At 40.7% G+C, this 26,518-nt stretch overlaps 10 protein-coding genes across 10 annotated transcripts; 3 read left to right on the top strand and 7 right to left on the bottom strand.

Annotated features, from left to right (window-relative positions):
• Positions 1 to 568: 568 nt before the first annotated feature.
• Positions 569 to 2,190, top strand: FSST1_012661 (transmembrane amino acid transporter protein-domain-containing protein; the record flags this gene model as incomplete). Its single annotated transcript, XM_083235906.1, has 5 exons — positions 569 to 715; positions 762 to 1,032; positions 1,088 to 1,279; positions 1,332 to 1,723; positions 1,774 to 2,190. 5 exons carry the CDS (start codon positions 569 to 571, stop codon positions 2,188 to 2,190), a joined length of 1,419 nt encoding a protein of 472 aa, XP_083082357.1.
• A 1,710-nt stretch (positions 2,191 to 3,900) lies between these two features.
• On the top strand, positions 3,901 to 4,697 carry FSST1_012660 (rhamnogalacturonan acetylesterase; the record flags this gene model as incomplete). The annotated part of the gene is made up of 2 exons (XM_083235905.1): positions 3,901 to 4,290; positions 4,344 to 4,697. The coding sequence occupies 2 exons, from the start codon at positions 3,901 to 3,903 to the stop codon at positions 4,695 to 4,697; spliced, it is 744 nt and encodes a 247-aa protein (XP_083082356.1).
• A 146-nt stretch (positions 4,698 to 4,843) lies between these two features.
• FSST1_012659 (uncharacterized protein) lies at positions 4,844 to 6,349 on the bottom strand (the record flags this gene model as incomplete). Its single annotated transcript, XM_083235904.1, has 1 exon — positions 4,844 to 6,349. The coding sequence occupies one exon, from the start codon at positions 6,347 to 6,349 to the stop codon at positions 4,844 to 4,846; it is 1,506 nt and encodes a 501-aa protein (XP_083082355.1).
• Positions 6,350 to 6,675: 326 nt separating this feature from the next.
• On the bottom strand, positions 6,676 to 7,638 carry FSST1_012658 (cytochrome P450; the record flags this gene model as incomplete). The annotated part of the gene is made up of 1 exon (XM_083235903.1): positions 6,676 to 7,638. One exon carries the CDS (start codon positions 7,636 to 7,638, stop codon positions 6,676 to 6,678), a length of 963 nt encoding a protein of 320 aa, XP_083082354.1.
• Positions 7,639 to 13,485: 5,847 nt separating this feature from the next.
• On the bottom strand, positions 13,486 to 14,070 carry FSST1_012657 (uncharacterized protein; the record flags this gene model as incomplete). The annotated part of the gene is made up of 1 exon (XM_083235901.1): positions 13,486 to 14,070. The coding sequence occupies one exon, from the start codon at positions 14,068 to 14,070 to the stop codon at positions 13,486 to 13,488; it is 585 nt and encodes a 194-aa protein (XP_083082353.1).
• A 636-nt stretch (positions 14,071 to 14,706) lies between these two features.
• On the bottom strand, positions 14,707 to 15,696 carry FSST1_012656 (endonuclease/exonuclease/phosphatase family protein; the record flags this gene model as incomplete). Its single annotated transcript, XM_083235900.1, has 1 exon — positions 14,707 to 15,696. One exon carries the CDS (start codon positions 15,694 to 15,696, stop codon positions 14,707 to 14,709), a length of 990 nt encoding a protein of 329 aa, XP_083082352.1.
• Positions 15,697 to 16,166: 470 nt separating this feature from the next.
• Positions 16,167 to 17,623, bottom strand: FSST1_012655 (Endonuclease/exonuclease/phosphatase; the record flags this gene model as incomplete). Its single annotated transcript, XM_083235899.1, has 4 exons — positions 16,167 to 16,498; positions 16,543 to 16,964; positions 17,017 to 17,207; positions 17,252 to 17,623. The coding sequence occupies 4 exons, from the start codon at positions 17,621 to 17,623 to the stop codon at positions 16,167 to 16,169; spliced, it is 1,317 nt and encodes a 438-aa protein (XP_083082351.1).
• A 1,099-nt stretch (positions 17,624 to 18,722) lies between these two features.
• FSST1_012654 (alpha-L-fucosidase) lies at positions 18,723 to 20,552 on the bottom strand (the record flags this gene model as incomplete). The annotated part of the gene is made up of 1 exon (XM_083235898.1): positions 18,723 to 20,552. One exon carries the CDS (start codon positions 20,550 to 20,552, stop codon positions 18,723 to 18,725), a length of 1,830 nt encoding a protein of 609 aa, XP_083082350.1.
• Positions 20,553 to 21,476: 924 nt separating this feature from the next.
• On the bottom strand, positions 21,477 to 22,112 carry FSST1_012653 (uncharacterized protein; the record flags this gene model as incomplete). Its single annotated transcript, XM_083235897.1, has 1 exon — positions 21,477 to 22,112. One exon carries the CDS (start codon positions 22,110 to 22,112, stop codon positions 21,477 to 21,479), a length of 636 nt encoding a protein of 211 aa, XP_083082349.1.
• Positions 22,113 to 24,456: 2,344 nt separating this feature from the next.
• Positions 24,457 to 26,493, top strand: FSST1_012652 (uncharacterized protein; the record flags this gene model as incomplete). The annotated part of the gene is made up of 1 exon (XM_083235896.1): positions 24,457 to 26,493. One exon carries the CDS (start codon positions 24,457 to 24,459, stop codon positions 26,491 to 26,493), a length of 2,037 nt encoding a protein of 678 aa, XP_083082348.1.
• Between the last annotated feature and the right edge of the window lie 25 nt (positions 26,494 to 26,518).

The following is a 26,518-nucleotide window of genomic DNA, read 5'->3' as shown; positions in this document are numbered from 1 at the left end:
TCCGCAGCGTGTATGTACAAGTCTGGAGGTGTTTCTGTGAAGGGTTCAACGTCGATGCGAAACAAATGGATACACTCTCAACTCGATGCATGGGCAGTGTGGAATTTAAGTTTATTGTTTTGCATGAGAATAAACTCAATAATAAGGTTTCAGACCAACCGCGTTGTGACCAGGAGTTAGACTACGGAGAACATGTCCGACAAACCCCAGGGAATCGACTGGCCAGCTAGGTAAATGTTACTTGATGGGAAAGCTTCTCAATGCGACATGCCGGGGTATATAATGTGATATGTTAGGTAAATACGGAGTAATCGATGGGGGATCGTCGGTTTTTCGAGCGGATGTTGAGGTGCCGGAAACACTCCGCTATTTGAGTGAGCCAAGTGGAGCGACATCAATTGAGAATCCCACTATAATATGGTTCCGTGCCTAAGCGAACACTTTTCAATGGCCAAAAATTGCCAGCTTGGACGGTCACGAATGGCAGAGTTTTTAAAGGGGATAATGACATGACATGAGCCGTCGCCTCAATCTTGAGAACTCACGACACTTCCAACTGGTAACAACAATGGATCATATCGCGCAACCAACAACTACAAGCCGAAATAGTTTCGGCAACACACCTTCAAAGTGGAACAAGGGCGGGCATGAGGACGATTCCAGCCATGATGCCGTCTTCGGAGAGATTTCGAGCGAGGGTCCCGACTACCGAAGTGTGAGTACAATCCCCCCAATCATCGTTGAGTTGGACGAACTAACAGCATATCGAGGTCGGATTGGTCGGTACTGCTGGTTTGATGATGAAGACACAAATTGGCCTCGGTGTCCTATCAATCCCAGCGACATTTGATGCCCTAGGTTTGATACCAGGCGTCCTTTGTCTTGTCGCCATCAGCCTCATCACGACATGGTCTGACTATATTATCGGTGTCTTCAAGCTTCGTCATAGGCATGTGTATGCGATTGACGATGCAGGCGCCATGATGTTTGGTCGGGCAGGAGGAGAGTTCTTTGGGTTCATCATGTGGTTAAGTAAGTTCTCATATCCTCTCTACGTCCTCATTCAGACAAGTGCTTACCATTTCAGACTGGGTCTTTGTCTCTGGTGCTGGAATGTTGAGTTTATCCATCGCCCTCAACGCGGTTTCCTCACATGGAGCATGCACTGCAATCTTCATTGGTATCGCAGCCATTTTGGGTTTTGGACTATCCAGTATCAGAACATTGGGCAAGATGAGCTGGCTTGCATGGGTTGGTGTCATCAGTATTGTGATCGCGGGTAAGTTTGCGACTTTCTTTCAACATGATGAATGATTGACTGACCTTCTTAGTTCTCATGGTGACTATCGCCACGGGAGTACAGGACAGACCCGACGCAGCCCCTCAGGACGGTACCTGGGTTTCCGACTATCAGCTCTTCAAGACACCAACCTTTGTGCAAGCTGTATCAGCCATCTGCTCGTATGTTTCGGCTTATGGTGGTACCCCAGGCTTCTTCGCCATTGTGGCCGAGATGCGTAGGCCGGAACAGTACAACAAAGCTGTCGCCATCTGTCAGTCCATCGTCACTGCCCTATATGTTACTGTTGGCATAGTCATGTACTACTTCTGTGGCTCTTATGTGTCATCCCCAGCCCTTGGGTCGGCTGGTATGGTCATCAAGAAAGCCAGTTACGGCGTGGCTATCCCAGGATTAATCGTCAGCATTACTCTGGTGTCACATGTAAGCACAAATCACTCCCTTCAGTTCGTTTCCCAACTGACATTATTTAGTTACCTGCCAAGTACATGCTTGTGCGTTTTCTGCGAAACACCAAGCATCTCACCTCCAACTCGGCAACCCATTGGGCAACTTGGTTGGGCTGCACATTCTGTGTGACTATCATCGCTTACATCATCGCAAGCGCGATTCCCATCTTCTACGCCCTTGTCTCGCTGATTGGGGCTCTCCTGGGTAGTCTCTTGTCGTTTCACGCTATGGGATTCATGTGGTTTTACGACAACTGGGAAAAGCGCAGCTTGACTCCCAGGTGGTTGTTGGCTTGTGGTTGGAGTATTTTTGTGATTGCCGCTGGTACAGTGCTGATGGTTGCTGGTACCTATGGGTCCATCTTGGATATTATCCAAGCTTACAAGGCGACTGGAGGCGCAGGCGCGTGGTCGTGCGCCGACAACTCCAATTCAACATAGATGAAGGCGAGAAAGTCATGGCTGATATTAATTGTATTTTAATTACTTACTGCATATTATATTCTTGTTCTCCACCTACAAATAGCCCGTTTGCTTAATAGTGTCCTCTTATCCTTCGATCGTGTAGAACTGATGCCATGCCTTTGTAACAATTAAACGTTACATTGAAATACAGAGGAAACTCTATACCAGTTACTAACTAATAATACCTTTTTGGCTCGAATACAATATCTGTGATTGGACAGTCATACGGTTCTGTTCATATAAAGTAATAAGAACAATGACTAATGCTCGATCCGACAAAATGTGACACAATAACACATTTGTCGAACTGTAAGCGAGCTTTCCATTCTTAGTTGTTTTTATAATACTATAGATATTTTGAATTTGAAATAGACAGATATTTCGATACGAAAACTTTCTAGACATATTGGTCTTTATTGTCTGAGTTGTAAACCATATCTGCATCTATCTATCGAGACTCAACCACACATGATACACATTTCGCTGACACTCCATTTTTTGGACATTCTAAGGCCCCAATACGGCTAACACAGTTGATAACTTCGCTTTGGTAAGTCTTTATTGAACGCCGGACTGTCCACAGGGACGGCAAAGGGCTCTTGTTTGATACGTGCTAACGTTGATGATAACGTTGGGGCTATCACGTGGGTCTTCACGTGTTAGCCTGTGGGGCTCGAGCCCCTTGGTTCGAGCCCTCATATCAATTGAAGGTTTATCCTCTTTTTATCATACAGATACAGTTTTATGATTCGTATCACTTTCTAACTATTTACACCAATATAAAGACGAATACGTCCTTCAAATAATCAATCAGAAGTGACAAATATATGTGAGAGCAAGAGTTAGAATTGCTGCGGGCTCATGCCTGGTGTATTGGCTGGTGTGAGGGAGGTAGGTAGTCAGAATTGGCTAATGTATTCACCTGAGCCTCTGCTCCGCTTTGTGGAGTGTGGATCTGCTAGACAATTATCACCGATCTGATATTAGTGCTATACCGTCAAGGCTAACTGAAAGATGGCCCCGTTTGGAAGTAAGACTATGACAATCTACAATGAGAGAAATTGGGCCATGTGCATCCAAACAGATTTGCCAGTCGCAAGGCTATTGGGGCTAGCTGCTTTTCGAGGTGTAACATGCTTCCTGTAGCTCACCCTAGCTTACATACTACCTACCTCAATCAGTCCAAGCGTCAAGGCAGTATGATATTTCATTTCAAGAGCATCATAATGGTGTTGACCTTGTTTATTTTACTCAGTCTGGATCACTGTGGCGGTTTGTTGAATAAAGTAGACAACTGGGTCAACGGACTGTGGTCAACGTATTTAGAACGTGATTATTTAGTTGAACATCCAATTGGGCCGCTTTTGGGCTGTGCACTTCAGATACATGCCTTAATTCTTTCGTTGTATCATTAACCCGAGGCCACCCTGGCTCGACTACATCGACAACCCCGCAACGATGATCTTACATCAATTCGAGACTTTCGACGTTCCGACTTTCTAGATTCGTCCAAACTCCCATGTCTACCTGTGATTGTTGCGCGTATAGTATCTTGTGTATTTAAGTCAGTATAATAGCCACAATGTCGAAGTTGTTCTCAAACAGGTCTGACAAATTTGTCGCGGTTTCTTTCGCCAACACGATCCAGCTCGGTACCCGGTATAAGTCATACAAAGTTCTACGAACATGAAACTTCTTTCTACCATCGTCTTGGTTTTATCTTGTGGCTTCACCCACGCAAGCCCTACATCAAGGGCAGAAAAACCACCGAAATTCTTCCTGATTGGAGATTCCACCGTCGCTGTAAATGGCGGCTGGGGTGATGGACTCCTCTCGTATCTCAAGGCCCCCGCTCAAGGCGACAATAGAGGCGTGAGTGGCTCTACAACTGTGTCTTGGAAGTCCAGCGGCCGCTGGGATACACTCATTCGGGATATCAGCTCTGCCAAGGGTGACTTTGAGCCAGTGGTCACAATTCAGTTTGGTCATAACGATCAAAAAATAATGCAACTGGATGAGTTCCATTCTAATCTCGTCAGTATTGGTAATGATATCAAGAACGCCGGAGGAACGCCAGTACGTTTTACTTGATCTACATCTTAGATTCAGTTCGAGCTAACTTCAACTAGATCTTCATCACATCATTGTCACGACGCACATTCTCAGGTGGACAAGTTGTCGAGAATCTCAAAGATTGGGCTGCTGAAACAATCGCCGCTGCTGGAGATGTCGGTGCGGGTTACCTCGAATTGAACAAAGCGAGCACGGATTATGTCAATGCAATTGGGGCACAGAACTCTGACTATTACAACTGGGGGCCTGGCGACAGGACGCATCTCAATCCTCCTGGCGAGATAGTATTTGGGCGCATGGTTACTGATTTGTTGTTGGAGAAACGCCAGGACTTTGCCGTCTACTTTACTTCTAACCAGGTGCTTAGTGAGAAGATCAGGAATGGGGAGTTTGCGACTGGGGAGGAGTGATATCAAGGATCGAAGATTGGTTGGAAACTAACTTTGATGTCGAGAAAATATACATTGAAGTAAGGAAATACAAGGGTCTATCTGATTTGGAAAGAAACCCATCAGCGGACACGTATAACGCATCCTGTCTATTTTACCACCGCAATTTAACGACCATCTGCATCAATACCAAGACCTTCGAACACATGAGTGAGAATATTCGTAATGAATCTTTCCATATACTCCTCCTTGTGGTATTGTGTGTTGAAAACACTGGATAGCTCAATCTGACCATCCCATGAACCGAGAAATACTACCACCCCAGCATTGATGGGCTCACTGGCAGCCCATACTTGGGAGAGTTCAAAGACACTGTCAGAGCTACGCACTATGGTAGCCAGGTTGCTGATGGAGGATAGAGAAACAGGACAACAAGGTGTCTTCTGCACAGCCCATGGATCTACAGCAGGTGGTGGAAAAAGAGACTGGAATACCTGAGGTGCGAAGAGAGCTTGTTCGTATGTATCCTTGGACCGGTCTGGCTTGATTTGCTGGTAGAAGTCTCGGAATTTGATAGCTAGTTCTGATAAAGTATCGACTTTCGTCCCATCGTCAGCTGAGCTGGGTATCTTGACATCGATACCCAGAGCTTGAGCTGACACAGCATGATATGCAGCTGCTGCATGGTCAAGACTGTTGAACGGTTCACGGCAGTAAGGACGAATGTTGATCATGGATCTGCCAATATATCGAGCGGTATAAGCCTCCTCTTGTCGAGGTTGAAGCTCACGGAGGGCCATGGTCAAAGAAGCAGTAAAGACATGTGTCAGGCTGACCCCCAGAGCGATATTCTTACAATCAGCCAAGACTTGGGTTGATATGGACCGAGAGGCTGAGATAGCTATGCGTTTCATGACAGGCGCGCTACCGTTGTAAATACTTGGTGGCAGATTTAACCAGCATGGGTGATTGTAAACGTCGCCATTGGTGGTTTGAAGCTCATGGAATCGCTGCATTTGAGTCTCGGATAATGAGTGGGGAATAGAAGCAGCGACTCGTAAGCAAGGAGACAGTCGTGTGCCGAGATCAATGTCGGGTAGCGGATATTTAAACCCGCTGGCCTGTCCATAGAAGAAAGAGGCGTGTGTGAAGAGTTGGTCGAGTAGTTGAAGGACACCAACTCCATCAGTGATATCGTGAGGGCATCGAAGAAATACTGTTTGTTGTGTGCCCAGTTCAGAATTGGTCATGTACACCGTTGGCATGTGGAAACAGGGTGCTTCGTTGTTGAACCACGAAAGTGCACTCTTATCAGTATTTATGATATTTATGATCTTAAATGTCGAGTCTAGCCAGGACGTGACATCCTCATTCGCGTCAAAAGGTACGTACAAACGTTCCCACATATCATGTTCATCGTTGTGTTCGACGTGAGACCCCAAGGTCGGATGTTTATGCCGCAAAAAGACCCAAGCATTCTGCAAAGCGCTTTCGACATTGACATCCGGATTCACGCTCGTAACTTTGACTTGGAAAGAAGCGCATGCCGTGACGGGATAACAACGGCGTTCTTTCTTCGCGTAATGCTGATAGAACTGTTCACACTCGTCGATATCTCGGTGCCAGTAGCCTGCATTGGACTGTTTCCAGTGTAATCGGGTTTCTTCAGTCATGCTGTAAGACTTTGATGTCGTAGATAAAGGAAATAAGAAGTATGTTGTGTGAACAATGGTGCATATTAATAGAAGAAGACACGACCATGAAGTTCCATTCCCATCGAGTAGACTACGTGTATAATACATTCGTCTGCTACCAAGTCCTCGTTTTCGTATTCGTTCTACTCTCTAACTGAAACGAAGGATTTAGGTGTTATCTTTGTACTGTATTATACCGTGAAAAGTTCACTGAGTATCTCACGACGAATTTCACCGCATGCTTGCCAAGCCAATCCTTCCATATTCAACCAATCACGCTGTACGTACTATCAAGTCTCGACTATCTATTCCGAAACCTTCCTTATCCTCAACGTAGCCTTCATGGGAGGAATCCTGTTCTGAACAATCCACGTATTTCGTGGCCTCTCATCCAAATGCTCAATGTCGTAGTTCAGCAACATGTACGCTATCATCATCTTGATCTCATTCGATGCAAAGAACCTTCCCGGACATGCGTTTCGCCCCAAACCCCAGGCCAGAAAGTCTTGCGAAGTTGTCGGCAATGCATTACGCGCACTCTTCACATATCCATCCTTCTCATCATGTCGAGCGTTGTAAAAGCGTAGAGGTACATACTTCTTCGGCTCGGGGTAAATCTCGGGGTCTTGAAGTACTGAGTAACCAGGGACGGCTATCCTGAGACCCTTGGGCACATGTGTACCCGATGGAAATGTAACACCCTTCTCTGCTACAACGGTACGTGAGACTGCGACTGAAACGATGGAGTTCTTGCGCTGGCTTTCACGAATCGCGGAATCAAGCTTTTCTAGCTGTGCGACGGCACGTTTGTTCCACTGTCCATCGTGTTGCTGAAGGACGCTCGTGATCTCGTCTCGCAACTCGGTGATAAGGTCCGGAGGTGACGCAGCGATATCGAGGAGAGCGTGGGTAACAGAAAAGGTGGTTGTATGTATAGATGCAAAGTTGAGCAAAAGAACACGTTCTGATAAGGCGCTGACCTGCCAGTTCTTAGGGTTGCCAATATCCTTGGCTTGTTCGATTAGCCACTGAAGATAGTCGTTCCGTTCAGACTTTGGAGGTTTCTCGGATTCTGTTGCCTGCGCATCATACTCTGCAAGACGTGCCTGGATTTCTGGTTTGAGGATACGTTCGAATTTCTTGTTGTGTATTCTGTTGGGGAGGGCTATTATCGGTGCAACAAGAGGTTTAAGAAAGTTGGGAAACGGCTTGAGAAGCATGGAAGATATCGGAATATCTTGAGCAAAAGCGATTCCAAGCTTGAGCATCTCATCGTTGCGACAGAGCGGAAAGCCGACGAATGTGTTGAACGTGGAGGATATCACGGGTACGATCACGTAATTACATTATATATACATATATATCTCTTTCCTATCTACAGTCCTTTAACTTAGATCTTTAATTAATTTATTTAATTATTACTCTTATATCTTAATAGGTTATAAGCCTGGATAGCTATATATATAAAAAGCTAAGTTATTATATCTTATTTATTAACTATATTAAGGATTAAAAGTTCTTCCTTTTACTGCCTAAATAACTTAATAAAGGGTTTTTCTAATTATATATTAATAAAATAGCTATATTACCGCTAGCGCAAAGTAACCTTAAAGATATTAAAACTTATATAATATTAGAAAAAACTCTATATAATTAAGAAAATAAGAAAAATAAAGCTATATAGATATTATCTATATATAACCTATATCTAAGACTATTCCTAAAGCCTATAATCTTTAGATTCCTTAATAAAGAATATTTCTTAACTTTAATAGCTGCAATTAATATATATCTAGACTAGATAGACCTTATATAATTAATTAAAGACTCTTCCTTTTACCTAAGTATTTCTCTATTAACTATAATAGAGATAATATTATCCTATATTATAAATAGTCTATTTAAAGTATTATTAATAGAACTCTAGGGACTGAAAGTTATAATAAGAGATAATAAATGCAATATATATAATAGATGTATTATGTGCCTATAGTATACTAAAATAATATCTAATATACTTAATATAATATCCCTAGATAGAATAAGTATTTATTCTAATCTATAGGATATATATATAGAAGATATAGACTTAGAAATAAGCGCAATATTAATCTTAGATATTAAAATAAGCTATATATTATTAGCTAAATGTATAGATATAGAATAATAATTATCTAAAATAAGGATAAGCTATAACTATATATAATAGTAAATTAAGATATAGTCTTAATTAGATATAAGCCAGGATACCCTATTTATAATAGATAATAAGGCTAATAATATCTTATTATATAAATTATATAAGATTATATATTATAACTCTAGAATATAAGATATAATATATTAAGGACTAGATTATTTAATAAACCAGGATTATATAAATAATAACTTTAAACTAATAATTAATAGTTTAATTAAGATACTTAGATAATAACCTTAGTATATCCTAACTATTAATACTGCCTTAAAATAATAATTCTAATAAGATATCCTTAAAAATAGTTAAATAAGTTATTAGACTAGACTTAGTCTCTCTCTTTAAAGGTTTAAGCAATTAGTCTAAATAGAAATATATTATCTGCATTAAACTTAGAATTATTAGCTTTAGTAATTATCTTAATAAAAAAGATATAGAGAAGATATTAAATATATCTAAATAAACCTAGGCAATCTATATAATCCTTAGCTATTATAGCTATAATGCCTAAAAAGTTGCAGAAGGCTAACCTATAGTCTATAATATAATAGAAATATTATATCTCTAATTTAAACCTAAGGGAAGTATTAAATTTATAGACCTCGCTAGGAAATAGAGAGATATATCCCTTAGTTAATTTAATAGTATATCTGCCTTTAGATAAGAAATTAGAGATATTATAGTAGGATTTAGCTGCCTTAGTCTAGACTATAAACTCTTTAAACTATATATTATTAATAAATTCTTAACTAGCCTTAGATCTGCTTATAATATATTTTTTACTATCTTCTATTAAAACTATAATATTATTTTAATATATATAGGAATTATAGTTATATAGAAAGGGGTTACCCTTAATAATACACTTTAATTTACTAAATAAGAAGAATAAAGATAAAAATAATAAGATAATAATAAAGCGATATAAATTATATTTATTACTAGATAAAGTAACTTCTAAAATAATCTAAGACCTTATACTTCTTGCAAATACTGCTATTAAACTAGTTATAAAGAAGAAGACTATTGAATATAATATCTAGATAAGTAATATAAATAGGAATATAAGTTCCCTAAATAAGCTAAAGTATTTAAAGTAGTATAAAAATAATATTAGTGAAATAATAACTTAAATATATCCTTAATATAATAAAATAGCCTAGAGGGAGAAGTAATTATAGTAGCCTTATACTTCCTTAATATAGTATTTATCTTAGTCCTTAATAACTTCGCTAGAATAGCCTAATTATAAGATAATATAATATAATACTTTTCTAAAGTCTATATATTAGATAGTAGAGTAATAAGCTATATAATATGCAAGTCTAAGAATTTTAAGGCGCTATCTAGTGTTAATAAATCTATTACTAATCTTAGTAATATAAAGATAATAATAAAGAGATATAGTATATACTATCTCTAGGCTAAGAATAAGAGTAAGAGAGCTATTATACTTAGTAACTTGCTCTTTATCCTAGATAAATATATTAACCTTATCTCTGTCTTATAGCTCTTAAAGAATAGCGCCTAAGTTATTTTTAATAATAAGAAAGTAATAGTTATATAGGATAATAAGATAGTCTTTATAGCAATAATGCAATATAATATATATATTATTAATAAAGAAGGGATTAACTATAATATTACTCTCTTTGCCTATACTATCTAAAACTAAGACCTTACTATTTAATATAAATACCTTAATTACCTTAGTAAATAAGGCATTAAGAAACTATTAACTATAGTTATAGGAATAAATAAGGTAAGATTAGGATATATATATATCTCCTATATATAAGGATATATAGTTATATAACTATATTAATAGTTAATTAAGAAGGGAACCTATCTATTTGAGAGTCTTTATGCAGATATCGCCGGACTATTTTTAATAACTAGACTTAATGGTAAACGATATTAAATTACCTTTATAAATAACTTTATATAAATAACTTAGGTTTTCCTATTAAAATAGAAATCTAAGTTTATTAATAAACTTAAGTATCTTATTAATTACTATAAGTTACCCTTAAGATAATGCAGGTTCCTTTAACTAGATAGAGGAGGTAAGAATATATTAGAAGAAGTTTAACTCCTCTATTAAGGTAAAGGAATTAAGATTATCTATATAAATATAAAGCAATATTAATAAAATAGAATTACTAAATAAATAAATTGCATAATACTTAAGAAACTAATAATAATACTTATTAATAGCAAGATCTTATATATCTACTGGCTATATATCCTTAAAAGAGCTATATAGACTAAGAACCTTAGCCTATACTTAACTCTGCTAATAATACTATATAAATAATAATATTATAAGGTTTTAGATCTTAGTTATCTTTATACTCTAGGCAGCTTAAGGTATATTAGACTTATAGACTTAAAGAAATATAAGATAAAGCCAGTTATAATCCTATATAAACTCCTTACCTGCGCTAACTTATTAATATATATTATCTTTATAAATAATAATAAGGTATTAAAATCTAATAATACTATCTTTAATAAATACCCTCTCCTCTAGCTCTATTAATATTAACTAGCTATAAATAATAAGATATATACTAAGAGATAAAAGACTTACTATAAGATTAACTATATTATAATTATATATATAAGTATAGATAATAATAATATAACTAGATAATTCTAAGATAAATAAGTATAATAAGATAGGCTAATTAATAAACCTATTTATAATATAATTATTATTTAAATAGATATATAAGTCCCTTAATTTAGCGATATATAAGTTAATAATTATATCCTAAGTCTAGCTGTATTTAACTATTACTATAAACTCTAATTGCTTTAATAAACCTATTCCTCTTAAGGATAACTATAATATATACTTATTTTAAATAAAGAATTATAAACTAAATCTATAGACCGATTTAATCTCCTTATAATATATATTACTATAGCCGCTTAATTAATTAATCTCTCTAAACTATAAATATATAAATAAGCATTATAGTCTTTATCCTTAACTTAATAGAATAAAGTAATAATAAATAAACTCTAATTGCTTAAAGAGAATAAAATATAGACTTTAATTAATAAACCGGATAATATTAATATATTATATAGTAAATAGGTATATAAGGTTAAATAAGGAGGTAAAGGTAAAATCCTTTAATATAAGGCGCATTTTATTATATATAGCTTTAAATAAGAAAAAGGGATTAATTACTATAAGATATTTATATCTATAGTTAAACCGATAAGCTATAAAGCTATCTTTATAATAGCCGCTGCCTTTAACCTTAAAGTTAAATAAATAGATATTAAGACTGCCTTCCTATATAGCAATATTAATAAAGATATCTATATATCCTAACCTAAAGGTTTTTATAATAATATAGATTATATCTATAAGTTAAATAAGGTATTATATAGATTAAAGTAAGTATTATATATCTAGTATACTATTCTTTCCTTTTACCTTAATAAACTTAGATTTAAGCTGCTTTAGTTAAATATAGGAATCTTTATTAAAGGTATAATATTTATTGCAGTCTATATTAATAATCTCTTAATTATTAGCCTAGATAAGGAGGAGATTAAGAATATTAAGTTATAACTCTTATTATAATTTAAAATAACTAATCTTAGACTATATAGATATTACCTTAGGATAACTATTTAATATAATTAAGTAAATAGAGCTATTTATTTATCCTAATTAATATATATTTAAAAAGTCCTTAAGGAATTTAACCTTTAGGAATATAGTTATAATATAATACTAGTTATAATATTAAAGTTTAATTCCCTAGTTAATAGATATAAGGCTAACTAGGAATTTATAAACTAATATATATATATAATTAATTTATTAATATATATAATATTAGGAATAAGACTAGATATTGCATTTAGTATATCCTTATATAGTTAATACCTTGGCAATTTAACTAAGGAATATAGGACTGCAGTTAAGAGGATTATGCAATATCTATATAGTATAATTAACCTTAAACTTAGACTCTAAGGTAATATCTAAGAACCCTAAGGTTTCTTAGATATAGACTAAGGAGGTAACTAGAATATAAAATAATTAATAGGTAGATATATCTTTAATTTCGGATTAGGAGCTATTAGCTAGAGCTCTAAGAGATAACTAATAGTTACTCTCTCTTTATATAAAGCTAAATATATAGCCTAGACTTAAGTAATAAAGGAAGCTATCTAGTTATAATAATTATTTAAAGAACTTATAGCCCTAAGTAATATTAAACTAGGCGCAATTATTATCTATAGTAATAATTAAGGTGCAATTGCTATAGCTAAGAACCCTATATAATATATAAAGTCTAAATATATTAGTATTTAATATTACTTTATCTATAAGTATATTATACTTAGTAAAATCGAGATAAAATATATCTTAATAAAGCAGTAAGTTATAGATAGATTTATAAAGGCATTTCCTAAGGTAGACTTTTTATATTTTTAATCTACCTTTAAACTTATTAATACCTTAAAGATAAATAGTCCTTTAAATTAATTATAGAGATATAGTAATATAACTATATAATTAGTAGGAGATATAAGACTATCCCTAATAATATAATCTTTATATCTCTATTTATCTATCTATTTATTTCTTTTATCTATTAAAATATCTCTCTTCTCTTTTTATTACCTTATAGATAGATAAGCTTAGGAGTTAATAGGAGTAAAGCTAATAGTAAAGCTAAATAGACTATATATAACCCTTATTCGTTAAAGGACCAGGAGGATACTATTTTCTATATAATTATAAGCTTAAGTAGGAGTGTTAAATATAGAGGATATTATGGGTATGATTATGTGATTATATTATATATATATGTATATCTCTTTCCTGTCTGCAGTCCTTTAACTTAGATCTTTAATCAATTTATTCAATTATCACTCTCACATCTCAATAGAATGCACGGTTTGTCATGCCACTGGTGATCTGCTGCGCCTTTTCAAAAATGCAAATCTCGGTCCATTCCGAACTAGTACCCCAGTGCTTACTGACAACATGCTCCAACTCATCGGCTAAATGAGGAATTAGGTTGCCCACCTCTTTCGTAAGTCTGGTAAGCACTAAGTCCAGATGGATAGGGTCGTGGGTCAATGAAGGATCCATGGTGGTCCAGTCAGTCTGCAAATCATGTTCAACAGACTTGTGCATACTAAGTTCATCGGTGGGTTGCTCGCTTGCAAATTTCGTATCAGATCGTGGTAAAAAGATGAAATTTCCACCGTCGAGTACAGGAAGAATTGTGGCTTGGTTCTTGTATTGCGCGTATGTAGAGTTGAGGACGGCTTTTACGTCGAGAGAGTTCCGGATTTTGGCCTGGAAGAGTGGAAACCAGTCGCCTTTGCGGGCGCCAATGATGGGTAAATCTGGGAGATTTGAGGGTTTGAGAAAGACTTGGTAAATTGCATATGAGATGAAGATGATGAGCGGGCCAGCAATCGCTGGACGCGACAACAAATCTACAGTTACTTGCATCATCTTGGAATGGCAATTGAGAGTACCCCGCTTGTAAAGAGATGATGCAAAGGTCACGATGAAGGGTGGCATTGACTTGGCTTTATATATCCATACCAGATCGGCTGGTAATCACTAACTAAAATGTTGGCGGTGTCATGATCCGCAAGGCACCCAATTGCGACAGCCCTTTTTATCATCAACTCGTTTAGTCTCTGTGATGATTCGAAGATGCAGCCCTTGTTCCTGGAAACTCAAGGGTTTTCTCGTACAAGGGCTGCTGTGAGTGGTTGTCGTGACCGCTCTAAACTAGCGCTGACAATCGCTTGGGCTGGCTTATTCCCAGTTGACGCTCTTTCTTTACAGGGCTAGGGTGAACAAAACATTGTACGTCTGACACCCAAAGTCATTCCTAAGAACGACTGTTATGTATAAACAGTGCCCAGGTAAGCGGTCTATGCAACAGGTTAACTTGTGTCTGGTGGTTAAAAAGGATCGTCAGACATTGGTCCAGGGTAAATGTGAGCCTCAACCTCCAAACACAAAGGGAAACAAAAAACACTAAATGCACGATGCGGTACCAATAATTGGCCATTTAACCCTGTTCAAATAATGTCGGTACTCCGCTAGTTCCCCAACCCCATGAACAACGAATCATGTTCAGACAATGACTCTGAACAGCGCTTTGACGCCAAGATGGTCGGTGATCCACGGCCGCTCAAACCCACCCGAAACAATCTTCTCTCTGACACCTTGTTCGTCGAGATCAGGTTCGACATCATTCCCGAATCTTTGAAATTGCAAAAGTTGCAGACCATCGCCACGGAAAAATACCTTGTCCATACGAGAACATCCATGTAGTTCCCGCAATCCTGGGGAAGCCTGTTGACCCCATGTGTATCCCCCATTATCATCCCCTCGTCCATCGCCCTCTTCACCACCAAGCTCCAAATATGCATCCTTGAGATTGTTGTCTGAATGGAGAGTACGGTCAAAAGGCTGAATTGCGTTGAAGTCCCCTGTGACGACGGCGTCGGCGATATCGTCCGCGTGCATGTGTGAAGCGATGAGACGCATTTGCGCTGGACGTAGCGGTGGTTGAAGGGGAAGAGACTCGAGATGCGTATTGCAGAACCTGATATTTCTGCCTTTAGAAGGTAGTGGGACGTCGATAAATAATGCATCTCGTCCCATCTTGGTAGCCGAGTAGTGCACACGGAAACACGATGATATATCGAGCCGTCGGTCAATCAACGTGGTCGTACCATAAGTCCCAGAAGCCCAGGCCGACTTGTCAACATCTGTTCGATAAAACCCTTGACGAATCCAGTCCTTCTCGCCGATAGTGTTCAAATCAGATAGTACACACTCTTGTAAGTTGACAATGACAGCTGTGTCTTTTTCCAAGCGGTGCTGCCGCGTAAGCTCCTCCAAGTGCTTCAGAGCAGCGTTCATTCGAGACTCGGCGTGTGGTAGCGTGAAATCTATGTTCCAGCTGTAAACTGCTATTTTCGTGACCTTCACCTTTCCAGATGATGCCTTGGTGGATGGGACAGGCTGCCATTTGTTGTTCTTGGCAGCCCATACGTAAAAAGGCTGGTGCCATATGTGATCGGCTTTCCATGGGACTGAAGAAGGCGTATTACCCATTTTATGGTATACTGTATTGCCGTCTAACGGTCAATTGACTGTTTTGTTGGTATTGGTACGAATTTGGGGATCGATGGTTGTAAGAGGAAGAAACAGCTGCTGTGCGACAGTTTGGAAGCTTCTTGTATATGAATAGAGTTTGGTGATGCTCTGTGAGTCACGTATATTCTTGGGGAAAGTAATTTATCAAGAGAACGTTAAATTGACATTTTGAGATTTGAATCCGTAAGGATATTGTTGGAAATTAAAGCTAAAAGAAAGTCCACGTAAAATATGTGCTGACATCAGAAAGTGTCGATGAGTCAAAGTCTGACTGTATGATAGCCAGGGCGGGGTAAATCTGACTAGGCACCCAAGGTACCCAACATCGTTCTGAATTACCAATAATGTATGTCATTCTATTATCTAGCCTCATCAGCACGCAATAGACAAAAGCAATGTCTAGTTTCTGTGCGGCTGAAATGGGAAGTCTATAGATCCAACTCAAAGTCCCAAACTTGCAGTTTTCTATCCGGGAAGCCACCAGCCTGTCTCACAAATACACTCAAGACACCAAACTCATGCAGCCGAGTCTTGTCGAACAAGGGCTCAGTAGACGTGTTGGGGATTTCAGCCAGAGAAGTCCAGTCCTTAAAACCCTTGGAAGCCGTTGCCACGTAGATTCCTGTAGCTTGCTTCACCGGGTCTGGAAGAAGTCCGAACAGGTATTCACCTGATACGTCTCCAGCGAATTTGCCTCGTGGGTCATACAGATCGGGACCATTAAGACCAGTTGGGTTGATCGCGTTTTTGGTCCATTTTCCTACAGATGTCAGTTCATGTTCACGACAACGTGCAATGACTTACCGTTGGTATCTCGTAGGTAATGCTGATAGAGATGTTTTCCAGACAGCAAATCCCTCATGAGGACATGGAAACGCCCCTTGGTGTCTACAAGCTGACCTTCTTGGTTGACCATACGACTGTTCTGTGGTATATCCCAAATCAGAGTAGTCGCATCAGAAGTCGAGATAGGCTTGATAAGCTTGGTGCCATTGGTGTTGAACCAGGTCTTGCCATCGTCATTGGAGTAGGCAAAATAGACGCCGTGATTGGTGTCAGCGTTTGGTGTCTCTCGTACAGTCCAAGATGTGTAAAGTTTTCCGTTGAGGTAGTCAAGACCGTTGATGTAGGCGTTATTGTCGTCACCTTGGATATACATCCCTTGGGCTTGCCATTTACCTGTAGAAGAGCTGTAGCGATGGATGTAACTATCGCCAGATCCGGATCTATCATTGCCAGTAAGTATTGTCGACTACAACTTCCGGTCAGAAAACCTACTGTCCAATGCGAAACTCAAGAAGCATATCACCATTTGGGAGTGGTTCGAAACGAGGGTAGGTCAAAGGTGAATAAGGCCCTGTCGATCCATCCAACGAGTGAAGAACTGGACCAAACAGTTCCGAAGACCATTTGGAGGGGACATCCTTGGCGATACCTGCCTTCGAGACTCGGTAGTTGATGGGTACATCCTTCACAAATCAGCTCAACTCGATTAGTCATTCGTGCAACTTACATGATGATCAAAACTAAGATGAATCTTTCCATCACCGGAAATCCCCATGGAAATCATGTTATGTCCATCCATTGTCTTTTGAGTATAGTCATCGAGAGTAAGATACTCCCAATTTGCAACAGTGGGTGAGATCTTTCTTCGACCGAGTCGGACAAAGTGGTTGAGATATCCTGCCGGGGCAGTTTCGTAGAATGTCACATATTGGTAGTTGCCGTAGGTGATGAGAGCGTCTTCTTGGTAGCTTACACCATTGAGCCGTTCAGAACCCTGGACGTCTGTGCCAATGGTCCATTGTTTTGTGGATTTGACCTTCAGCGCTGTTGTGGTCGCCATTAGGCTCGCGAGGGAAAAGATGATACTAGAGAGACGCATCGTCGTTAGTGGTACAAGATTGGCCGATATGGAGGACATTGATATGGGTGGATTTACCGCTTACTTTATAGGACGAACCTCCGAATTGAGTACCTTGTAAAGCTGTCAGTCCGCCGTGTGGGGAAATACGACACTGGCAAGATGTTCTTGGCTATACGTAAGGGCATATGTTATTATCACATTCACCTTCCAAATTACGTCTAGACTTTATTGCTCCGAGAAGACCCAGATTTTAGATCACGACAAGGTTGTTGGATTGGTTCTGTAAGTACTGGTAGAGCTAAGGTGTCGATCGGAGTATTGGTCGGGTTGACATCTCCCGAGAATCCGATACAGGGTATGTTGATCGTCCACCGTTGACGTTGAGTTTGTGGACCTGAGAATAGATAATTAATGACACTGATTCAATTAGTTGAGATTCGAGTCGAAAGTCTAAATCATGGATTAAAACCTCGACAAAGTCGTTCTCAATTTGCACGCTTTGGTGTTTGCGGTAGCTCGTCACATTTTATCCCGAAGCGGAGTCGTGATCAGAAATCTCGGGTTTACATTCAATCGAGAGTAATTAATTGCTCAATGGAAAATAACGTTACAATCAAGAGTGTTGTCTAATGATAGTGCTTAAATTTTTGACATTAGAACAGCTGTTGATTTATACATAATGAAATAAGTGAGAAAGACAAGACAAAGACATGACCAGAGTCCTTGAGCCGAAATTTGGACATTATCTCGTATCCAATAAGCTAAGGCGCAGTGGCGGAGTGGTCTAACGCGATAGACTAGAAATCTATTCTCTTCGGAGGCGTCTGTTCGAATCAGGCCTGCGTCGATTGGTTTTTTCCTTTTGCTGTTCTGAGCAATAAATTACGATCTTGTTTTTACATGTTTCTTATCCAAGAACAAATAAGGGAATGACATCTTCGAGGAACATACTCAGTAAGTATGCCAAATAATCTGAACAGGAAGCGCGAACCACGACTGAACAATGGAGATGGAAAAAACATGAAAAGAAGAAATTACATCATCAATTGAACAACAACTAGACAACTCTCTGTTAATATACTCCGAGCCCCCATTGAGAATCAGACACATATCTAGTTCAAGTCTTTGAGATCGCAATCGAGCCTACAGAACCTTCCTCAACCTCGTGTTCACCGGCGCTGAGTTCTTTGCTTTCCCCAGTGAACCTGAATCCAGTAAAAAGAGTGGCCTTCGTACCAGATGACACTCGAATGAAGCGAATATCCTCAGGTTTGAGTCCAGCCTCAGTCAGGAACACCGCGTCAAAAGTGCCCAACTCAAGTGAGACGCCTTTCCCAGTAGCATCCGCATTGGAGAAGACAGCAGCACCACGCTCAGGCTGAGGTACAGGAATGCCACCATCAAAGGCAAGTTTGAGGACGTATGCGAGAGATTCAGCAGGCTGAGAAGGAAGGGTGATATCCAAAGCGCCCTTGGACTGTTCCCATTCTGAAATCTTGATGTAATCGCCAGCCTTGTCACCGAGAAGCTGGACAGACTTTAAGGTCTTGAGATCAACCAGAGCGTTGGATCCAAGGTTCTTGACAGACACGAGGTTATCCTCTGGCCAACCAAGAACAGTGACGTAGAGAATATCATCTTCCTTGTTGCGCGTGAAGCGAACATCGCTGCTGTTCCCTTGCAGAGGTGCGGTAAAAGATCCACCTTCGACCTGATTCGGGCCCTCGCCGTAGATATCCCAAGCTCGAGTATCATAGACAGCCTCTCCATAGCGACTGAGGAAGTCCCCGATATCGTTCAAAACCTTGATCTGCTCCTCAGGCAACACTCCAGAAGCCATGGGAGAGATATTGAGCAGCATGTTTCCGTTCTTGCTCACACGGTCGAGCAAAGAGTGGACCATGGCTTTGGAACTGTAGTACTTGATACCAACGGTGTAGCTCCAGCTTGAAGCACTGATGGCATCGTCGGTTTGCCAGTAGGGACGAACGAGGTTGGATGGTCCACCACGCTCCCAGTCATCAACGGCTGATGTGTTGCGGAAACCATGGTCGTGATGCTTGTAGGTTGTGACGACTTCTTTGCCCCATTCCTCGCCTCGGTTAAAGTAGTAGGCAAGAAACTCGAGACGCTTCTGCTCGTCTACTGCACAAGGACCCTCGAAATTTCCACATTCTCCAGGACTATCGAGCGAGAAATCATTCCAGATGATGTCAGGTTGAACGTGATCCAGCATCTCTCGGTGCTTATCGAACCAGAGTTGATCCGACTCATCCCGAGGCAACTGACCAAGCAGTTTCTGCAGGCTTGTATTGTTTGTCTTTGGCGCCCATTGAAAGAAACCATTGTAGTTGTACGCTTGATGCATCGCAACAACAAGTTTCATGTCATTCTCACGTACAAGATCCGCCCAGAGCTTCAGCAAGTCTAGCTTGGGACCATAGTTGACTGGGTTCCATTCATTGACTTTGCTATCCCACATCGAGAAACCATCATGATGTTCGGCCACAGGTCCAGCAAATTGAGCACCAGAAGCTTTAACAGCCTTGATAATAGCCTCAGGATCAAAGTCACCGCCGTCAGACTTAAGAACAGGCTTGAACTGCACAAAGTTATCCTTCTTATCCTTTGCACCCTTGATGAAGTTCTCGTAGCCCCATTCCTCTGGAGGTCCGTATGTTTCTGTGTGATGCTTTCTTTGTTCCGAGTCAGGCTCATACATGTTACGTGGATACCATTCACTGGCGTATTGGGCTGTTGTGAAAGCGCCCCAGTGCCAGTAAACGCCGAATTTGGCATCGCGATACCATTCGGGTGCGGCGTTGTGTTTGTCTGTTGATTCCCACGTTGCTTCGTATGGACCGTTCGCCTCGGCGGCCGTACTGGCGGGGAATAAGGTGCAGGCCAGAGCCACGAGGGCGGTGGCTTTGGGAGGTAAGGGAATCATGATACTGTTCGATTGACGAAGATGTCTCCTGACTTACTTCAGGGTACGGGATTACAGACAAAGTGCCGGAGTAATACAATCAGGCACTGGAAGCAAGACCAACGCTCTGCATCAGCTCGAAGGGTCAATGCGGATTTAAAGTGTCCTTACATCTGCTGCCCAAATACGAAAGCAAAGAACATCATCATAACTTGAAAATTACCTGCCTCGGTCACCATGCATTCAATCATACAATGACTCGATGATCAATACTACAGTATTTTACTACGGTAGTTCCTGATGACAATCTGCAGGACAGGATTCGTGCGCATCTCTACTCCGAGTTGCCAAGTGAACGAATTTGGTGACGTTACATAGCATTCAGTTATTAACCGGGATCATCAACCTCATGTCCAAATGGATGTTGTTCACGGCCCGCATCGGTCCGGAACTAATGTGCGGGGAAGATATAGCGTCTGTTCTAATGAACAACCATCTGCTGAATACGATGTTACAGTGTGTTCTTGTGTTCTACTGGTGGGCTTGTGAACCCCTGGAGCATCCCCGCGTTACCCCGCAAACAGTCTACCCTGATCGCTGAAAGTTTGGATCAACGACGGACGAAATGGTAGACTGGAAATAATGGAAGGTTGTTATTGCACATATGACTTTATTAATGGCAGAGAAATTTATAGTCACGGGTAATTATGAAAATAATATTTGTTTTGTCGAGGAATTTGTATTGTCAATCTAGTCAAACTACAATAAACGCCATCCCATCTAGGAACCCAGGCCGCTATGCTACAATCTATGCCATGTTCCTACTTACCTAAACTCCAAAGGAAAACAGATTGCGTGTTCTAGCACTCTTCGGATACTCACCCCACCCCATGAGAGACAAAGCCTCTCTTCACCTAAGAACATTTAGTCCTTGGTTTCGGTCATTCACTGATGGAGGTTTGCCCTCGGATCAGCAACGACACACCCCAGACGATCCATCCAGGGACTTCGACTTCCGCCATTCACGTGCAGGCGCCAAACAAGGACCCTCCATCCAGAGTATTCCGGCACGGCGAAATCTAGCTCCATGTTCGCTCCGATAGGAGAAACCCGGCCAACATTGTCGGGATGCTCAAAGACGTTTTCATTGCGATCGATCTTGGATCGAAACACATCATCTTTGATGCAGACAAGTTCAACATCATCATGTTGAATTGTTACACGTGAAGCCACATACGGCATCCATCGCCAATCGTCGTACATTGTCGCGCGACGTAGAATGGAGTGTCCGTACCGGCTGTCCGGCTTGAGATACTCCATGATGGCGTCCTGGAGAATGGCTGTCGAGATGGACAGGTAGGGGTGCGGGTTAGTCTTCTTCGTAGGTGCGATGGGAGTCAGGGGAGCGGCGGTGATAGGTTGACGGATAGAAGACGAACCAGAGGAACCTGATGAATCAGGGACGCTGGTGACGTCGTCAGTTCGGTTGCCGGTATCATTCCCCTCAGTCTGCTTTGGGATGTGCAGACTCTCTAGCTGAGAGCGGAGCTTGTTAATGTGGTCATTGATGTTGGACGACATTTTGACGTCTTGTTGATGGTTTGTCGGGAGTTGCTCTTACGACTTTGGGAAGGTCGGGAAAAAGTTAAGACTGATGATAATAGGCTTACCTTGGTCAAACTCGAAGTCGGTGAGAAGATTGTGATAAAAAAGGAAGAAGAAGTAGTAGAAGTGAGATGGGAGTATTTATAGTTTTCCGGCAGGTGGTTGTTACCCCATTTGTTGATGTTGTTCTACTGTTTTGGTAAGATATGAGATTAGTTCTCGACATCTTTTTGCATTGCGTTCAATGATGAGTGTGACGGACCTCACATAAAATCACATTGACCATAGAATAGGCACACTGTTCAGTCCAGGAGAAGCGTGTACCGCTGGAACAAGTTGAAATTGCAAAAGTGAAAGCTAAGGATGATATTGATGAGGAACAACACTTCTAGATAATCAACTTCTAAACACTGTTCTATCTGAACAATGCCATGAGTTTTCTTATTTCTGTGCAAGGAAACCAACACCGAAAACAAATCTTGCTATGTTATAATCATGCTAGGATGTCTGTCTGGTGGGAAGCAGAAAGGTGAGTCTCTCCAGTCTTAGGGCATGAAACAAATAGTCAAAGAACTATTTTCTAAAGATAAAAATTGACCTACCCAGTTCATCTAACCTAGAAAGGGACTTCGAAGTCCAGGTCGAACATGTCTAGCCGAAATGCGTCTCGGTCATTCTTTAACTGTGACTTGCCATACTTGAGCTTGCTACCCTCCAGCGGGTTGTTTCCCGTCCTGTATAGTTATGAAGAGCAGACTGGCTGCTCATACATGGTATACCTTCCATATTCCCATGTATCTTCTTCATTTCAGGATGTGAAACCTATCGTTACTTCGGGTCTCTCCCCTTCTGGTCGTGAGTACCAGTCGAGACCATCATGCACAGTGCTCAATAAGTCGTGTTGACCCTGTTGTGAAGGTATGAACCACACGCCGGTGAATTCAAGGGATTGTAATGTTGTCTTGCTGGCCAAGAGATTGACAAAATCATCCCGATCTACCAGCGTGCTCGAAAACCTAAAGTGTCGAAGTCGTGGCCAGGAGTCTGGAGAAAAAACACTACTTAACGGGACAGCATTCCCTATATAATCTTCTTCATTTTTGAAGACTGTTTACGTGGTCGTGCAGAGATAGGTACTCGAGATCCTTTGCTTGTGCTAAAGCATCATGTAAAAGACTACTTGTGGAAGACTCCCAAAATCTGGAGGGAAGGCTCGGATCATAGGTGTTCTGTAGCGGGTTCCAGTGCGTTCCTGGGGTTAAAGGTGTGATTATCACTCTCTTCAAGGAGGTGAAACATCTCAAGCTATAGTTAAAAGCCCTTATGTCAGCGTTCAATACGAACATTTGGCTCTTGTCTTCCAGCAGTAGCTTATAGTATGACTCTTTTGTCGCGCGTAGGTTCTTCATGTCATTGACATTCAGAAGACCATATACGACCTTGTGCAGTTCCTATGGGAACAGTAGTAGGTGGGGTGCCATTGGAATGTGTTGGTCTCTGGTGTGTAGTACGAAAATTGGCCTACCAAGTCTTGTGGTATAAGAATAAGGAGTCGACGAGTAATAGACTAAGGAATATAGACTGACTGGTGATTTCGTCTTAATACTTTCAGCGGCCAATTGTTTTGATACATTGAGGTGAGGTTTTATCGGTGTAAAGATAGCAAGTGGAAAGGGAATAGTCACGTGTGTTATTGAGCAACGAATGGCGTTGTGGGTCTAACGTCGTCAGACAGCCGGGAGTGCTGTTGAACCGGAGAGTCCACTGTAATATAACGCTTAACGCGCTATAACTTTTTGCTCAGTTGCCTAACGTTCAACAACTGCCTTCTAATGCAGAACAAGCAATGATATCAAGAGGAACAACAAATTCCATGGTTCTTTGTTAATAGGCCAATACGACTTATGGATTTACAGATAGATGCTTGCGTGCTTTAAGTCTGCAGTCACAGTCGTCTGTCATACCCTCAATAGCAACTCCAATCCAAGTTTTTACGGTGTATTATGTATAGTATATTGCTGACTTGCTCTTTTAAGTAGGAGCATGGATTTCGTAAGTTAACGATGAAAATAAGCATTAAAGCCGAAATCCTTCCTTGATTGGTCCTTTACCCGGCTATTATCCGGTGTCGGCCTCACGGTCGGATTTAACAGATGTCAACTGTTCAGCCTTACTCACGCCTTCCAGATCTAACCGTTCCCGGCACATTTAACTTTTCCAACTCCTCTCGCGAGCCCAATTTTCCTCAAGTGTAGCAAATCCATTATCTATCATGTGTTAGCATTGAGGTATCTAATACAATCTGGTTTTTGTCCTCAAGATGGATGACCTCAACTGTAACGAACTCAATGCCACGGAGTGCCTTTTACGCGTCACCGCCAGTATACTCGAACAGCTGAAGGAAGATAGCAGCGAGTTTAACTGGGATCCTGCTAGCTTCGTGGTAACTCTCGTCATCGGTATCATCGCTGCTGCCTTTGCGTTCTTTGCCATTATTCAAGGGTTCTTGGCTGCCGGTCCGGGCAGACATAAATGTAGCAAATATGCTATTGGTACATGGGCTAGTATCTCCAAGCGCAGGTTCGACTGGTCTGAGTTACGATATCGCTCAGTCGCTCACACCCCTATCATCAGCATCCAAGATCTGGTCCTCAAAATGGAATTACAAACAACCGACAGCTCCTCTCTTCTGGAGTGGGAGTGGAGAGAAAATGGCTCTGGCTGTTGGAATCAGGACCGACTGTTTCCAAAGCTAAAGCACGTCGCAAAAGAAGACTCTGATTATTTTCCTGCAACATGGCTTCGACTTTTAACTCATACCGGACTACATCATCCAGAGTTATGGAGAACAAATCCACAAGGAACAGACTACTTGCCGTCCGACTTGGCAGCTGCTCCTGCCTATTCAACTGTCGCTGATTTAATAAGCATTGCATCCATCACTGCTGGAAACATACGGTTCAACTCATTTGGTCCCGGTACCGCAAAAGATGCTTCCATGCGAGGCGAATACATGGATCTCAATTTCCGAAGCCATCCTCTTCTGGGCGTGTATGCTGCAATTGATCAAGCTATTCCATCTGGCAACGACATTTTGGAGCATCATGATATGAGAAAATACCGTCGCCCATCTGCACAGAAGCTACTCGTCAAACTAGCGTATGGCCAAGGATTCCTACTTAGCGTTCAACATCTCCAGGCTGATACGGGATTTGATCCTGCCTCTATGGACTTGAGACTGTGGTCTGCTGAGAGGATGAAGAAATTTTTCACATCTTTAATTAACAACGTATATGCGTATCGATGTGACTGCAGAACAAGTGTTTACGCTCAAGAACAAGATGACAGAGATCACCGAGAATTGATGTTCGAATGGTGCCGGGCTAAAAGAGTTCAAATCGACTGTTCTCTAACGGCCTCTGATCCTTTGCTTCTTGGTGAAGGAGATATATCAATACTTGCAGCTGCTATACCACTCACAAAAATAAATCTTTTCCCAAAGAAGCTGGCTAGAGTTGGTGACAAGTTTATCTTTTTAGTACTTCTCAGTCGCTATTGCATGAAAGCCGGTGTCTCTACGAGCGAAGTCATGCCAACGACAAACGCCGATTCTGCAATGGAAAGTGATAGTCTTCCTTCTTTCCAAGTTTCCCCAGAACTATGGGGATATTTGTGTGGGTATATAGCTGGTCTGGGAGGGCCAGCTGATGTTCACACATGTCATAGCATCTTCGGTGTTCCCAGCAGTTATGGGAAAAACATCATCCGAAAGGAGCTTGATCGGATTGACTCATGGATCAAAGAGAACCAGCAAGAAGATGTAATGGTGTGTCGTATTATGGCTCTAGCTTTCACCACCGCAGTGTGCAAGGAAATGTACCACGGAGATCAGCAAAGGCGAAGATGGCCAATTGAGTGCGACATTACGCCAGGAGAACGCTACAACATTGACGAGACAATCAGCTACGATGATGAAGTCACACCCAATTCCTTAGAGGCTGTCACCGATCTTGTAACCCGTCAGGTCCAGAAGCTACGAAGATATGAACAAAATCGTGGACCCGGAACACTTTCGGTGAATGAGTATTTTACCAAATCTTGTAAAGAACTTCACAAGTCTTCGGGGTGGACGCCAAACGAGAAGCCTTTCCGATTTTTAGAGTATATGGAGCACATTACAAAACTCTGGGAGAAGGATAAGAATGGTTTCAAGTATCCAACCAAGCAGGTGCAGCATTATTTGGACGATATCCTTGTCTACCGCGCAACCTTGATGTACATGGTTATTTCACAGGCTACTGATAATAGCCATATTCTTACCAATCCCGAGTATTACAAGTTAATCCCCGTGATCTGATTACACGAGCACGAATATCCTATAG

The sequence above is a fragment of the Fusarium sambucinum genome, chromosome III, assembly GCF_050947815.1.
Source record: "Fusarium sambucinum isolate potato_lamoka chromosome III, whole genome shotgun sequence".
Classification (NCBI taxonomy): domain Eukaryota; kingdom Fungi; phylum Ascomycota; class Sordariomycetes; order Hypocreales; family Nectriaceae; genus Fusarium; species Fusarium sambucinum.
Note: the sequence above shows the minus strand (reverse complement) of the source record. Positions and strands in the feature narration are given on the sequence as shown.